Raw genomic sequence first — 14,482 nt, 5'->3', positions numbered from 1 at the left:
CCCTTTGTAAGTCCATGAGCCTTAAGCTCCTCAATTGCATGTCCAAGTGTCACAAACTCCTCAACCCTGAACACCCCAAGTTCTTCTTAGTGTATGTTCATGTTCTCAGTCTCATCACTCTGCTTGCCCATCCATGCCAGTGGATCATATTCATTCCATCATATGTCACATTCCTCTTGAAACGTGTTATTCACTTCAGTGACTGTCATATTATTTTTAATACGTATAAATCAATTCACTGCTTGCTATATATTTTTCAGTGAGGGCCACATTCATTGTCGTAGGGTTGACATATTTTGGTGTATTTTTTATTCTATATAGCAAATGTGTTCATATCGTTCAATAAGAAATGTATGCAATCTGTAGTGTATCATGTTTGTTTTACTACGTGGTATACCAATTTGAGACATATAGTCCTTCTGATATGTGTTATAGTCTTTTTGCTACTTTTTTCCAGAAGAGTCATATTTTTTAGAGATGTAATTTTGACATGAACGGCTTTCCATAGACTAAAGAACAGCGAGTGTTCCTTGATCAAGAACATGGTATGTAGCTAGCCTCCTCATTTTTATCATTTTTTGTTTGATCTTGAGTCTCCGTGTCCCTTCAATTCTTGACTATATGCTGAATTATTAGGTTTTAGCATGATTTTAAGTGAATTCATTTTTCAAATAAGTATTTCATTCTTGAGCTTATACTTACATCTGCCATAACTTAACTCATGTTTAATAAACATTTTTTTAGGAATGTAACGAAATTTCACAATAAATAATAGTGGACAAAATATAACAAAGTGGAGTGCAAATATGGATGTGTTGTGGCTTAAGATTTATTTCTGAAGCACTTTAAAGCAGCTTATGATTTGTAAAATAATATTTATTTCTATCAGTGGTTGACAAATTCAGTGAAAAGAAAACATGTATTCACAAAGCATAAGTACTGTCATATATTTGGCTTTAAAAGTAAACGCCTAATCACAGGCTGTAGTACCACAATATAGGCCTATCGCTTCCATTCACGCTATGCCCTTAGCGAGGAATGAAGCATATCTTATATGGTGGTGGCAGATTTTCAAAACCACTCTCAACCGGGGTGAGGTCAACATCTTTCAGGTCAATAGGAGATCTTAGGTTGAAATTCTTCAGGATGTTGGTGAATAAAAGAAATAACTCTGCATGTGCTAGGCTTTCTCCAGGACAACTCCGTTTACCTGGAAAACATGAAAATACAAATTAGTAGAGTGCCTTTATTAGTTTTATGTGCAGAATGACTTTCCTATGATTCTTTTAAAACTCAGACTCCATTTTAAGTCTGCTTGCATTAACCAGAACATTGTGTCCCATTATCCCCATGAGCTTGGGATGAACATTACAACTTAGGCCAAACATTTACTGCAGAACTTCACATGACAGTTAGTGAAACAGTAACTCCAGTCCTATTCCTTAGAAAATATCACTTTAACCTAAACAAAGAAATGAAGTCGCAAGTGATCATGAAGAGGCATGGCTTGAGTAATGTATAGGAAATAGCAGGAAATTGTCTAATGTACTACACAATTAGAGGGGACTACATTTCCCTGTGCTGTTCCGTTGCCCACAAAGCAACCAGCAGATGAAGAGAAACTCCCAGAAAGTATGAAGGAGGGAATAGTGGACTATTCCTTAAAATTTGGATTTAATTTCTTAGACAATTTTTCCGTAAATAACCAAAGCAGTTCGAGCTGAGGAGATGTATTTATGTAAGTGGTGATGGGGGCTGAGTTTAATAATACTTTCCCCAAATTCTGAGCTTTTTCTTGCATATTTGAAATATCATCAGGCTTTCTTCTCCACACAAATATTCTGAATGTTCAGAGAGGACAAAGAGCTGTACCTTGATTCAGGGCAGTCGATGTGATTTTACAATTTGAATTCACTGCCCCTTTGTTCATTCTAACACTGGTGCTAGTTTGGCGCTGCAACTCCTGTCCCACCATTTGACTACCGTAAGGTCCTGTAATTATTGGGTTCACAAGTACTGCACCATTCCAACTTTTGCACCTCAGAACAAGGAATGATCTGCAATCTGTGTTCACCTGAGTTGTAATTCTGTTTTGGTGGAAACTTATATGTTCCCTCTGAAACAGAATTAGCACTCAATTTGAAATGAGGGCCGAACATGCTTATTAATAAAGATGAGGTTTAATACTCTGTCATCGTTCGACTAGTACTAGAAAAATAATTGCCTCTAAATTTGTTTTAGCCAAATACCAGCAACATCTCCATGTGCTGACAGACTGTGTCCCTCACAGGGGTTATTTTATGGTAGAAGTTAGGATGCCCTCTCTGCACTTTCCTCAAAAAGTGTTTCCACTTTTCAACTCCACAAATTGCTTTAATTGTCTCCTTGCACAGCTCCCATAGGCGGACATTGATGTGTAAATATTCTAAAATGTACCTGTAACTGCTAACACTTCTTTGTAATATAGGTTAACAACGCCACTGTTAAAACTCTTGCATGTCTCCTTCTGTGGTGTATATAATATGCTTGCTAATGACCTTTATAGTGTGGCTTTCATTGTGAATACTGTTTAGAGCGTTAGAAACCTTAACTTGATCTTTAAGCCCTAACTTAGGACAATGTATAAAGCCAACTAAAAAGGTGCCACATTTCCCACACAGCTGGACGTTTGAAGGTGCTCACATTTAGGAAGGCATGCCTAGCCATGTATAGAAATATTATTCTAAAGAGTGCTAATGCTAATTTATCGAATTACTATGTGTGACCAAAGGCTGCTCTTCTCCTATAGATATGACAATAAAATGGACCCTCTCTGCACACAATTGCAATCACCAAAGGATGAATCAAGGAGCAGTCAGAGGAGGGTGATGTAAACCAAACACCCACATGCATAACATTAAGCTATAAGAGATTCACAAAACACATCCACAACTTCCCAACAATTGTTTCAGTGTGAAGCATACCATTCTTATACCTATCTTACAGCTATCCAGCTTTGAGGAAAATCACAAACCAGACCACACAGGGTAACAGTAGATAATCCAGCGCAAACATCATTAAATAATAGAAAGCATTTTTTCAGAATGAGGACAAATATCATGTTGCCAGTTTGTCATTGGGTGAAACATCTGGAGTGACGTATCACATTGGCCCAGGTTTAATAAAGGTTTTCGCTGGTGCAAAGTGACAAACTATGAATGCATATACTTGCATGAGTATTAACTACCTAACACTTTGTCATGAAAATGTTCTTATTTTTCTAAAAGCAGACCCACCTATGCGCTGCTTTGCATCTTCACGACCTTACTAGGCTGAACCATTACAAATTCCCTTATGTTTTGACACATTCCGTTTTGGCACAAACCCAATATACTAACTAGACTTGGCATACAGAAATGCCTCTTTGAAGCAGGCCTTTACAATCAGTCATCATCCCAAAAATCCCAGGCATTACATATGTGCTGCAGTGCACACAACATACATCTAATTTGTTTGTCTAGGCATAGTAATTTTACTGGAAGGGTATGCTTCTACTGTGAGAAGTTGGCCTGATATATGCTGTCTACTAGTTATAGTGGGCACCTTGTATCAGTCCAAACAACCCCTTATTGGTTATAGGTTAAAGACAACCTTTATTGAATGCTATCCTAGTGGTAGCTATGGAGAGCAGCCTTCAGGCTAAGTCTTGAAGGAATGTAAAGCAGCTTGTTTTACCAGTCTAATATCTCTTGAGTCACTAAATGAAAGATATCCACACCAGGTATATATATAAAATATATATATTTATTACTAAATACACTCTCCTAGTCTCTTAATGAGATTTGAGGTCAAAACACATAAGTTACACTTCAATAATCACAGTAAAATAGCACAAATACACGTCAGGCCCTAGGGGCTAGCCAAACCATATACTAAAATAGTGGTATAAGAACCACGACTTAACTAGACACAAGGCCTAGAGCCTGTAGAATCGCTGGGACCCCAAGGACCCACCCAAGGTAGTGACATAGGGGACCCACGGGGGCCGTCTGCAGTGTGTGAACACAGCCGCAAGCTCCCATTAGCTTCTATGGGGAAACTCGTGGTTAGATTTTTAAAGATTAGGGACACTTGGAAATGAGTCAGGACCAAACCCTTTTGGACTTAGAAAGTTCTAGCGCTACCCCCCATGGGAGCACCAGAGTACTCGTGTTACCTCACCCAGGGAAGCCGGGTGAATAAGTGTCTTTTGGCGTCAGGTCGCGTCATCGATTTCAATGGGAGCTGGCGAAGAAGTGCTGCTGCCGTGAAGATGCGAAGTGTCTGAAGAGATCCAAGCCTGGATCGAAGATAAGAATAACCTGAAAGCAGAGGGGACAGAGTCTGGGTCACTAGCCAGTGACAAGGAAGGCGATGGACAGATGCCCACCGATGTCGGGTGATTTCAGGTGAAAGAGGTGAAGCTTGACTCTTCAGCCACGAGGACCAGGAGGCGTCGAGGACAACCAGGAGCTGGATTCGAGCTGTCCCACAAAGGATGTCGAGTACTGCAGCATCGGTGCCCAGATTGGACACACCAAGCCTTGGCAACAGCAACCCACGCAGAAACAAGAAAGATGCTTCGGTGAAGACCAGGAAGGTCTGTGGGACTCACCACTTGGTAGGGATTTGGGGCACGTCTGGAGCAACCAGGGAAATTCAAAGTTACCCCCTCAGGAACCCACAAGTCAACGGACCAGGGATCGCAAAAGGACCTCAAGACAAAACACAAAATGGCGGCTCACGGGTCACTCGGAATGACCAGGCCAACAATCTTCGGTGGATTCAGTGCTCAAGGTGGAGAATACAAGTCAGCCCAAGCACGACTTCAGGAGATGTTGAGAAGTCAATGCACTTGCAAAAGTGCACGGTGACCAGGAGTTCCGGTTCCACACTACTCACGAGGGCTGTGGGTCCCAGCTTTACTGGGAACTCTGGTCGCCCTCTGAGATGTCTGGAAATACTCCTCCTGGGCTGCAAATACTTTGGAGTCCGGTGGGAGCTTCAGAAATGCAGAATGGCAAATTGCTTTGTTGGAGCCTGCCAAGCAGGGGAGTCACTCCTTGAGCCCAAGGAAGATTTCTTCAGTACTCTGGTCTTGAGCATAGCGTCGAAGGTCCAGGATTTGGGTTCAGAGTTTCGTCCAGGGTAATCTAAAGTTCTGGTTACAGAGGTTCCTTACTTATACCTAAGGAAGGGGTTGGACTAGCTCTGGGGACCCACCTATGGGAGGGTTTGGAAAGAGGGGTGGCTACACCCATTTCCTTTGTCCAGTTTCATGCTAGAGCAGGGGCTGGAAGCCCCTGAACCGGTCTGAGCTGGACTATGCACAGGGACACCAAATGTGCCCCCAGTGCAGGACTCCAAAGCACACAGAGAGTGCTCCCACCCAGCCCCAATGCACATAATCCTGTCTGGGAGGTGGTTACACCTCCCTGTGAAAGGAAACCTATTGTCCAGTCCTCCCCTGCTTAATTTTGGTCAGCAGTAGGAGGCCAGACTTGTGTCTGTGACTGCAGCATCCATTGTGTGATGCCAGGGCTCTATGAAGTTTCTACAGGGTATACCAGTGCTGCCATATCTCTCCCTCTAGAAGGGTGGGATCATACTCCCACACCCGTTACTGGTGTGGGGGTATGATTCCAAGGTGTTTGACACCAAATATGACATGTTTCCGTGCAGCCAGTCCAAAGTTAGCATTTACCGTTTGGATATAAGGCACTTAAGAGTGTATGGTCAGGCTGCACTACTGACAACCCTGGAGAAAAGATTCCGAAGGCTGCAGAGGGGCTCAGCGCATGCCTGGACACCCCCTCAAACATGACCAAGCACCCTGCCTTCAGGATTTATAAGGCCTGCCATAGGGGTGACTGATAGGTTTCTATGTGCAGTATATGGTAAGATATAGTGAACCTATATCTCAGTAAGGGGTGCATGCACCGCCTTACTCAGGCTGCAGTAGCAGACCTGTGGCGTCATTTTGGGTGGCTTCCCAGGGGTGGCATAATACATGCTTCAGCCCCTGGTAGGCCTCTGGGATACCTATGCCCTGGGTACATAGTATACCATATACTAGGGACTTACAAGGGCACTCCAGATCCAATCTGAACTGTACCTAAAGTACATGCAATCAATTTAGAGAGGAAGCAGCTAGGCTTGGGACCTGGATAGCAGGGTCCCAGCCAGACTAAAGTCGAAAAACTGTGAAACACCAGCAAAAAGTGGGGGTAAACATGTGAAGCAGATCCTACTCTCCTACATCTACTACAAGTAGTATGCTAGAAAGCACACTCTCACGTCTGCTCCATCATGCAAGGCTGTACAACAATCAAGGCACCCTTATTTGAGAGCCAGCACAAGGGATGCCACTAACAACAGGCCAATCGTAGCAGGTATGGGTCTGTTCTGTGTTTCCACCCTTGAACAATGCAGCTAATTTGAATATTGCTATGTGTTGCATGAAAAATTAGCAAATCTGCCCTAACATGGAAAATCATAACAATTAAAACATCACTGGCAAATTAATGCAGAACATGACAATTAAACTGATTACTAACAGGGAAGAGTCAGTGGTACAGCTCATGAGCCATATTGAATAGCTTCATACATTTTGTTCTAATTTACAAGAATTGTTTTTGCTAATTTCAGTAACTGCTGTGCAATACTATTTAGGATGTTTCTAAAGTGGGGAATATCTACATTCTGACAATGCAATATGAATGCAACAGTTGTGATGCAGAGATTCATACACAATTGAGTTCTAACATTTTGACTGTGTGGGTGTGTATAAGGCATAAATGATGACATCCAGCCACAAGACTAAAACAATTAATTTTACCAGGATGCTTTATAGTATGCATAAGAAACAAAAAGAAAGCAACAATGCAAATAAACCAAAACCTGTCACACAAGAGCAGAGGTCGCTGGCAGTGAAATAAAAAAGAACTGAATGGGACATCTTAGTGAAGATGTCACAAAGGATGCAGAGAAATAGTTTGCAAGGAAAGCTAAGCATGTTTCACTGGTACAAAGATGCGGTTCGGAAATTGATCACCAATAAAATTAACTCACTATGGGCCACAGCACACACAGTTGAGGTAAAACAGAAATAATGCCATGGTGTTAAGATGAGCAAAGATTGCTGTAAATAAAATGTTTGTAGGAAGAGCAAGTGTTAGCATAACAACAAAGATAAAATAAAACTGAAAACTAACCAAAGAAATGTGTCTTAAGTGCCTTTCTAAATCCCTTCTGGCTGATAATTTGACAAAGGACAAACGAAATGCAGTTTCAACATTTCCGGGTGTGGACGGAGATGATTCTTCCCCCATTCAAAGAGTTCTTCTACCAGGGAACATTTCCAGAATCAAGGAACAAGAAGGAACATAGGGAAGTAATCTGGAAAGGTTGCACTTAGATACAAGATCATAAAATGCCCAGTGAGAAAGGCATATATTTTTTAATTCAGTGCACTGTGCCACAGGTAACCATTGTAAGCAGTGGAAGACTGATGATACATGATAAAATGTGCATCGTTGGATTATCAGTCTCACTGCCATATTCTAAATGACCAGAATTTCTTGACTCATTTTTGTTTTTTGGAGCAGGCAGTTGCTCAAAGAAGTTGAGGTAGAAATATAAGAATCTTCTTGTGAAGCCTCACCTGATGAAAGCTGCTCAATTCAATAAATTCAACTGGCCCCAATACACTGTTTTTATACTTGGCCATGCTGTGAGTTGCAAGGCCTGACCTCATACCTGGGGCCTCAGACTGTCCTTGTTAAAATAACTCATCTTGGTAACACTGAGCTTCAGAGAACTGTTATTCCTTCAGCTCCTCATTGCCACATAGGAATACTTGGGTGGTTGCTGAAGTTCAACAGAGGGTCTTTAAAGTGTACAATCAACTGTTTCTTCATATGAGACTGACTCGCTGCATAATAAAATAATAAAAGTAGCTCAAAAGGACTGCATGTAGACATTAACCAGAATGGGGATCATGTTGGATCCCAGTGGAACTCCAGAGTTCACAGTTGACGGTTGAGAAAGACAAAAAGCGACAGTCTACGACTGATTTTGGTATGATAACAAATAGAGGAAAATCAGGAAAGGTTTAATTTAATTGTAATACTTTTTTTATAGAAATCTCCATCCCTGATGAGGCATTATATTACTATATGGTGAGTAGAATACTACTCTGTTACCCAATGTTTGTGTAATTTCTTTTCTTTTTCATTGATATTAATATTCTGTTGTTAAAAACATTATTTTGTGCTTTGATCCTAGTTTCTTTTCCTAGAATTACTGGAGTTTGGTGAGATTGCTGGTGGGGAGTGGGTGGTTACTTCATACAAATGCTTGATAGGGTTAATAGGCAGGGAGAAGATTGGAAAATTGATAGATTGCAAGAATGTGATTGCCAGTTTCTAAAGAAATAGGGTATTGTGGGCTATCGTTCAAAATATGGGCAACTGACAGAAATATAAATAGGCAGTAAATCATACATAATACATATAGTTTTGAGTAGCTGTTGAACAAGAATTTGCAATTTTGAATTGGGTTGAAAAGGGGGACCAGGTCATGCGCTGGATGATAGGTATTGGATGGTAATAAAGCAAGGTCATTTTGATTCATATGTTTTTTTGCAATATCTCAGAGGGAGTTTCTTGAATTGCATACAATCCTGAGTATGTAAGAAGAAGAATAAAAACAAGCGTATTTGCTTGTGGGATAATAGCTTTTTTGTATATTTGATTATTGTGGATCTGGGCTGAAAGAATATCTGTCCAAAGGCAATATTCAATGTTTTCACCCCTATGTTCTTGGCAGGTTGGCAACGACTTCGGTCTGTGGACAGGGAAGGTCAAATTCTTGTTGTGTTTGATGTCATAGAGAAAATAGAGCATCAGGGTGTCCATGATGGTCGGGTAGGTAGGTAATAGCTTAGTGGCTTTTTTTTTTTGCTGAGCCAGAATTTCATTATTACGCAACCTGAAGCAAGAAAATACTGCCACTGACTGTTGTCTTTTTCTAAGCTGAATTGATTATTCACAGTGCTATTCTGGAATTTAAATTCCTAGGTTGTGAGTATTTGATAATTTTCATTTGGAAGAACTCTGGATAGTTATGGTTTATTGTAATGGGTAAACAGTAGGGAGGCTTATGGGGAGGAGACACGTGTATGTCTTTACAATGTAAAGGTAACCTTAGCAGTCCCCCAAAGTCTGTTTCCCTCTGCCTTTTCATAGCAGTGGGACTACCATGAAAAGGAAAGGGACCCCATAATCCCTATGGCGGTACCTGCACAGGCACCACCTCCATTTTAGGGTTATGAGTCTGACCGCCGCCCTAACTGGATCTTGGATTCTGTCAGAAGCTGTATCCTGCACCTAGAGTAGACCTTAGGGTGACTTACATGTAGAAATAAGGTAGTTTGAGACTTTGGAAGTACTCTAAATTCCAAAGTCAAATGTGAACATAGTTTTTTTTTAAGACAGCCTGCAAAGCAGTGCTGCCTTTAAAATGACAGCAGGCACCACAGCAATACACACTTAAGTGCACTAAATCTACGGGGCTTCTAAACCTACATGCCCTATGTTAGAAATGGGATTCCTGTTTGGCTAGGTTATGCACCCAGGCCAGGCAGGAACAGCCACTCTAGTCAGGGTAAACTAGATACATCCTGTGCTCACCCCTGCTAGCTTGGCACAGAGCAGTCAGTCTTATCTAATGAGGCAATGTGTAAAGTATTTGTGCAACACACACACACACACAGCAACACAATGAATATACCACAAAAAGACTCCACTCAGGTTCAGCAAACTAGAGAATATTTATCTAAGTAAAGCAAAACCAAAATTATGAATTTTCAATCAGTAAAGGTCAAGATATGAATTTTTAAATATTAAATGGAAAACAGTCACTAGCGGTCAAAAGGTTACTTGAGGTCGTGAGAGACCGGTACAAATCCGAAGTTCATACCAACTGCGACAGAGTCAGGCCGGCTACAGGACAAATGCAGGGCCGGCTGAGAAAGTATCTTGGATGGAGCAAAGGGTTGAAGTGAAGGGCACAAGGCAATGATCTTTTCCACGCAGTCTGGTTCCTGAGTCATTGTTGAGCTTCATTGAGGTGAAGGCAATGCATCGTTGTCAAGCCGCGCAGAACGTCATCATCAGGCTACACAGGCTGTAGAACTATTGTTGTCAAATAGCCTTTAATTCGGGGTCGATCGGTGATGCATCGGTTCCGACAGGTGCAGTGGTGACAATGCATACGTTTTGTAGCAAACCTGCTGCAGAACCACTTATGAGGCCCAGACCTTGGAGGGGCACCTCAGGCAAGGCTAGGATTCACCGGTGGCAGAGTCCAGCAGCATAATGACAATTGCAGGAAGGTTTTTGTGACCTTGAGACTTCAGAAAACAAGATTCAAGCCAGCAAGCCGTTGGAGATCACTTGGAGGGAAAGAAGAGGCCAGCTCTTCTTCAGCAAAGTCAGGGAGCAGTAGGCAGCAAGCAACACTCAGAAAAGCAGGCCTTCCAGAAAAGCAGTCTAGTTGAGTCCTTTAAGCAGCACAGCAGTCCTTCTGACTGAGATTCAGTTCAAGATCCAGAAGTGTCTAATTTTAGGGGATCAGAGACCAAGTACGTATATGCAAAAGTTTCTTTGATGTGGGGATGACTTCAAAGCAGCTCTCTGAAGTGCACAAGGATCTTTTTCAACCCAGTACTGTCTGCCAGCTATCTGTGCTGGGGTAAATCAGTGATATGTGTGGACAGGACACCACCTATTGAAGAGTATGTGTTAGCTCCTCCCATTCCTGCCTACCCAGGAAGCCTTATCTGAATGCAGATGAGTGCACAAAATGCAGATGAGCCTCACCTTTCTGAGTGTGTGGCTATCTAGAGGGAATGCACAAAGTGTACCTGTCACTCACTCCAAGCGTTTTTTGGGGACACGCTACCAGGCACTTAGAGCAGTAAGTGCAGAGAAATGTCCACTTCTAAAAGTGGCATTTCTAAAACAGAAATGTTAAATCCAAGTTCACCAGTAAGGAGGATTTATCATTACCATTCCAAAGATATAAAACATGAAAAAGCTACTCCTTTCTGATCATGAATTACAGCTCAAAATGAATTAAGGAATTCACAATGCTGGCATGTGAGAGGGGTAGGCCTCACAGTAGTGAAAAACAAAAAAGGGTGTTTGTCACTACCAGGACATGCAAAACATAAAAGTGCATGTCCTACCTTTTAGTTACATAGCACCCTGCCATTAGGTTTATGTAGAGACTGCCCTAGGGGTGACCTGTATGTAATAAAAGTGGAGTTTAAAGCCTGGCAAGAAGTTTTTAATGCCACTTCGAAGTGGCAGTAAACTGCAAACACAGGCACTGCAGTAGCAGGCCTGAGACAGGTTTGAAAGACTACTTATGTGGGTGGCACAATCAGTGCTGCAGCCCACTAGTTGCATTTGAAGTACAGACCCTGGATATGTGGCATATCACTTTACATGGGACTTAGCAGAACAACAAATATGCCAATCATGTATACACCAATGTCATCATGTTTAGGGGAGATGCACATGCACTTTAGCACTGGTTAGGTGTGGGGAAGAGCTCAAAGTCCTAAGGCAAACAAAAAGAATCAGCAAAAGTGGGAGGCAAATGGCAAAAAGTCTGGGGAAAGCCCACCCTAAGGATGACAGGTCTAATACCATGAGCTAAAAAGACAAAAAGTCCCTATGTAGTAATAGATAGAAGAGAATATGCCTCTATCTAAACCAAAGAATTAGGACATACAGTGATCCTTATTCCCTATGTGTCTTTATCAACAAAACCTTATAGAACTTAGTAAAAAACCTACTGATCACAGTAACACAGTACAGCATACGTTTGCACAAAGAAACTCATTCGATTTAATCATGAGTATATTTCAAAAGACAATTTTATTCCAAACAAAGGTATTGCATAGTCAATCATAAATCAATGGTGTTCTTCCTCCCATTATAGGTTACAATCTAAGCTTATCGGAAGCCTAAAAACATATAAAAATCAAAGTTCTTAAAAACATTAAAAGTCGATGCAGCGTTTCGGTGTTTGTTCAATCTTTTCACCTTCTTCAGGACATTAAAACTTTCAATCTGAAAGTAGCGCCGGATTATGTCTGATCATATGCATAATCTGTGGAAGTGGAAATATATCTCGCCTCCGCTCTAATCACACTAGGGAAGCCTCTATAGATGTATGGATCCTTTTCTTGTATCCGTGAGAGCCACCGTATTGTATAAAGTTGGATGAATTATTAATATAGATTTCTTTATATGGGATAATCTATATTGTGACTAGACCATTAGCGTAGGAATTTGTCATCTTTACCCCCTTATTTGATATGACTGGTCCTGACTCCTATATGTGTGGGTGAAGCGACCAGATTTGCAGTCTGTTTGTTGGATATCAGCCTACCTGCTCTGACGGATACTCCGGATAAGGTCTAATACCATGCCATATACTAGGGACTTATAGGTAGATTGTCAGTGACAATTGTAAATACACCTAAATACCATATACCTTATACACAGAGCACTGGCCCTAGGCCTGGTTAGCAGCCCTCAGGGCACAACCAGAATTAGCAAACACCAGTATCAGTCACAAATGGGGGCAAAAAGGGGGGGACAGCTTTTTCTCGCATGCATCATAAACAAATTTGTAAAGGTTAAGATCAAAGATATTTAGTTCCGAAAATGGTTTCACATATGTGTGAAAGAGGACAGTAGATATGATATATATCAAGGTGACTCCTATCTTTATTTTGTAAGGTGTTGAGAAGACGTGGGGCATAAATCATTAGTATAGGAGGCTAGCCAAGAAAGAATTTTACAATTAATTATAACTTCCCTAGATCCATTAATAAAAGTTTGATGGAGAACTGTATAGAAAACTGTGGACAGATCCAGAAGAAGTAGTACGAGTAGGCTGTTTTTGTCAACTGCCTTTTTAGTTTCTACGATATGGTGATTAGAACAGATTCTGCATATGAGAACACTCAGAGTGGGTGTACGTAGAAGTCTCAGGCCAGGAAGGTGATGTCTGATTATGGGAAAAGGTGTTCCCCAGTTACTTTAAGGTCCAAGAGCGGGGAAGAAGAACAAATATATGAGATTTCTACCTCTTTACCGACCTTTCATTCTTTTTTTCTGGTGAATACTCTCAAAAATCAAAATAACAGCACATCAGTATTCCCCATAAATACAATGTCTACACACAATTATTGCTTTTTTTCTTTGTTTATTTATTGAACAAGAAACACATTTTTTTGTATCAAAAATATATTCATATTTCATTTCTATATTTTCTTTTTTGTGATTTACAAATTTTCTGGAAACAAGTGAGTACAAGTGATCAATAATGTGAGCATCTAATACATTGGTCTCAAATCACAATATTTGAACAATTAGGTTTGCCCCTCAACAGACTACATAAATATCTACATTCTCATCTTGCATACTATTCTTGCATCCCAACAAACATACCACACACAAAGAGATATACAGAAAGAAACTTATGAAAACACACAACTGGGTGGGTCAACTGCAAATTGATTTTTGAGTAATTTATCAGAATTTGCTGTGATGATTGTGACAGCAAGTTAAGTTTTCTTCTCTTATTTGATTTAACCCCTTTGCCGCGGCAGGAATTCCGCCGCGGCGCTGGGGGGGTTTGGGGGCAGTTGCGGTGGCGCTGTGCTCGTGACAGAACCACTCTGTCACGAGCCACGGTTGAGCTGTGCTCATGACGGAGTGGTTCCGTCACGTCCCCGCCAACTGCGCTAATCGCCCGCACAGGCGGGGAATTAGCGCCGCGTGGGCAGAGCGGCCGCCAACGGCCGCAGCATGACGGAACCACTCCGTCATGAGCACAGCGCAACCGTGGCTCATGACGGAGTGGTTCCGTCATGAGCGGGGAAGGGGTTAAGTTGATCCGTATTGAGTTTGTTGTCCAGTTGTGAAGTAGCTGGTCTACGTACATTTCGGTGAAAATGTTATTAAAATCATCTTCCTCAGGACCATTGAAGCACGAAAGAGGAGAGAGGGGGCTTTATTCTGAAAATATAAATACATTGTATGTAAGATATAGGGAATACTGATGTTCTTAATGTTTTCTTTAGAACAACTATTATTATCTATTTCTTTGATATTGCTTATACATGCAAGTCTCAGAGTAGAAGGGGAAAGGAAAGGAGAGAAAGAAAGAGGTACCTTCCTAAGGGAAGGGGATAAAAGGTTGGATTTACACCCTTCCGTGAATTAAAAGGCTTTTCATGTCAGTTGGAAAAAGAATAGCCGTGAGGTTCCTGGTTATGCAACCGATGATTAGAAAATCCAGATTGCCCTGTGCTGAAATGAAAAGGGTGTTACTGAGGAATACCTGTTTAAAGGTGACACGTCACAGGTTTACAGGTTGT

The 14,482-nt window shown here is 41.3% G+C and overlaps 1 protein-coding gene across 1 annotated transcript in view; it reads right to left on the bottom strand.

The window, feature by feature from the left end:
- Window positions 1-811: 811 nt before the first annotated feature.
- Window positions 812-14,482, bottom strand: part of LOC146798079 (cytochrome P450 2G1-like) — a 1,093,105-nt gene continuing 1,079,434 nt past the window's right edge. Inside the window, exon 9 of the mRNA XM_085625292.1 lies at window positions 812-1,210. Coding sequence (XP_085481418.1) covers window positions 1,029-1,210 — 182 coding nt within the window. The 3' untranslated portion in view covers window positions 812-1,028. The remainder of the gene's footprint in view (window positions 1,211-14,482) is intronic.

Source organism: Triturus cristatus, chromosome 9 (genome assembly GCF_964204655.1).
Source record: "Triturus cristatus chromosome 9, aTriCri1.1, whole genome shotgun sequence".
NCBI classification, from domain to species: domain Eukaryota; kingdom Metazoa; phylum Chordata; class Amphibia; order Caudata; family Salamandridae; genus Triturus; species Triturus cristatus.
The sequence above is the reverse complement of the archived record's forward strand: the minus strand, read 5'-3'. Positions and strand labels throughout refer to the sequence as shown.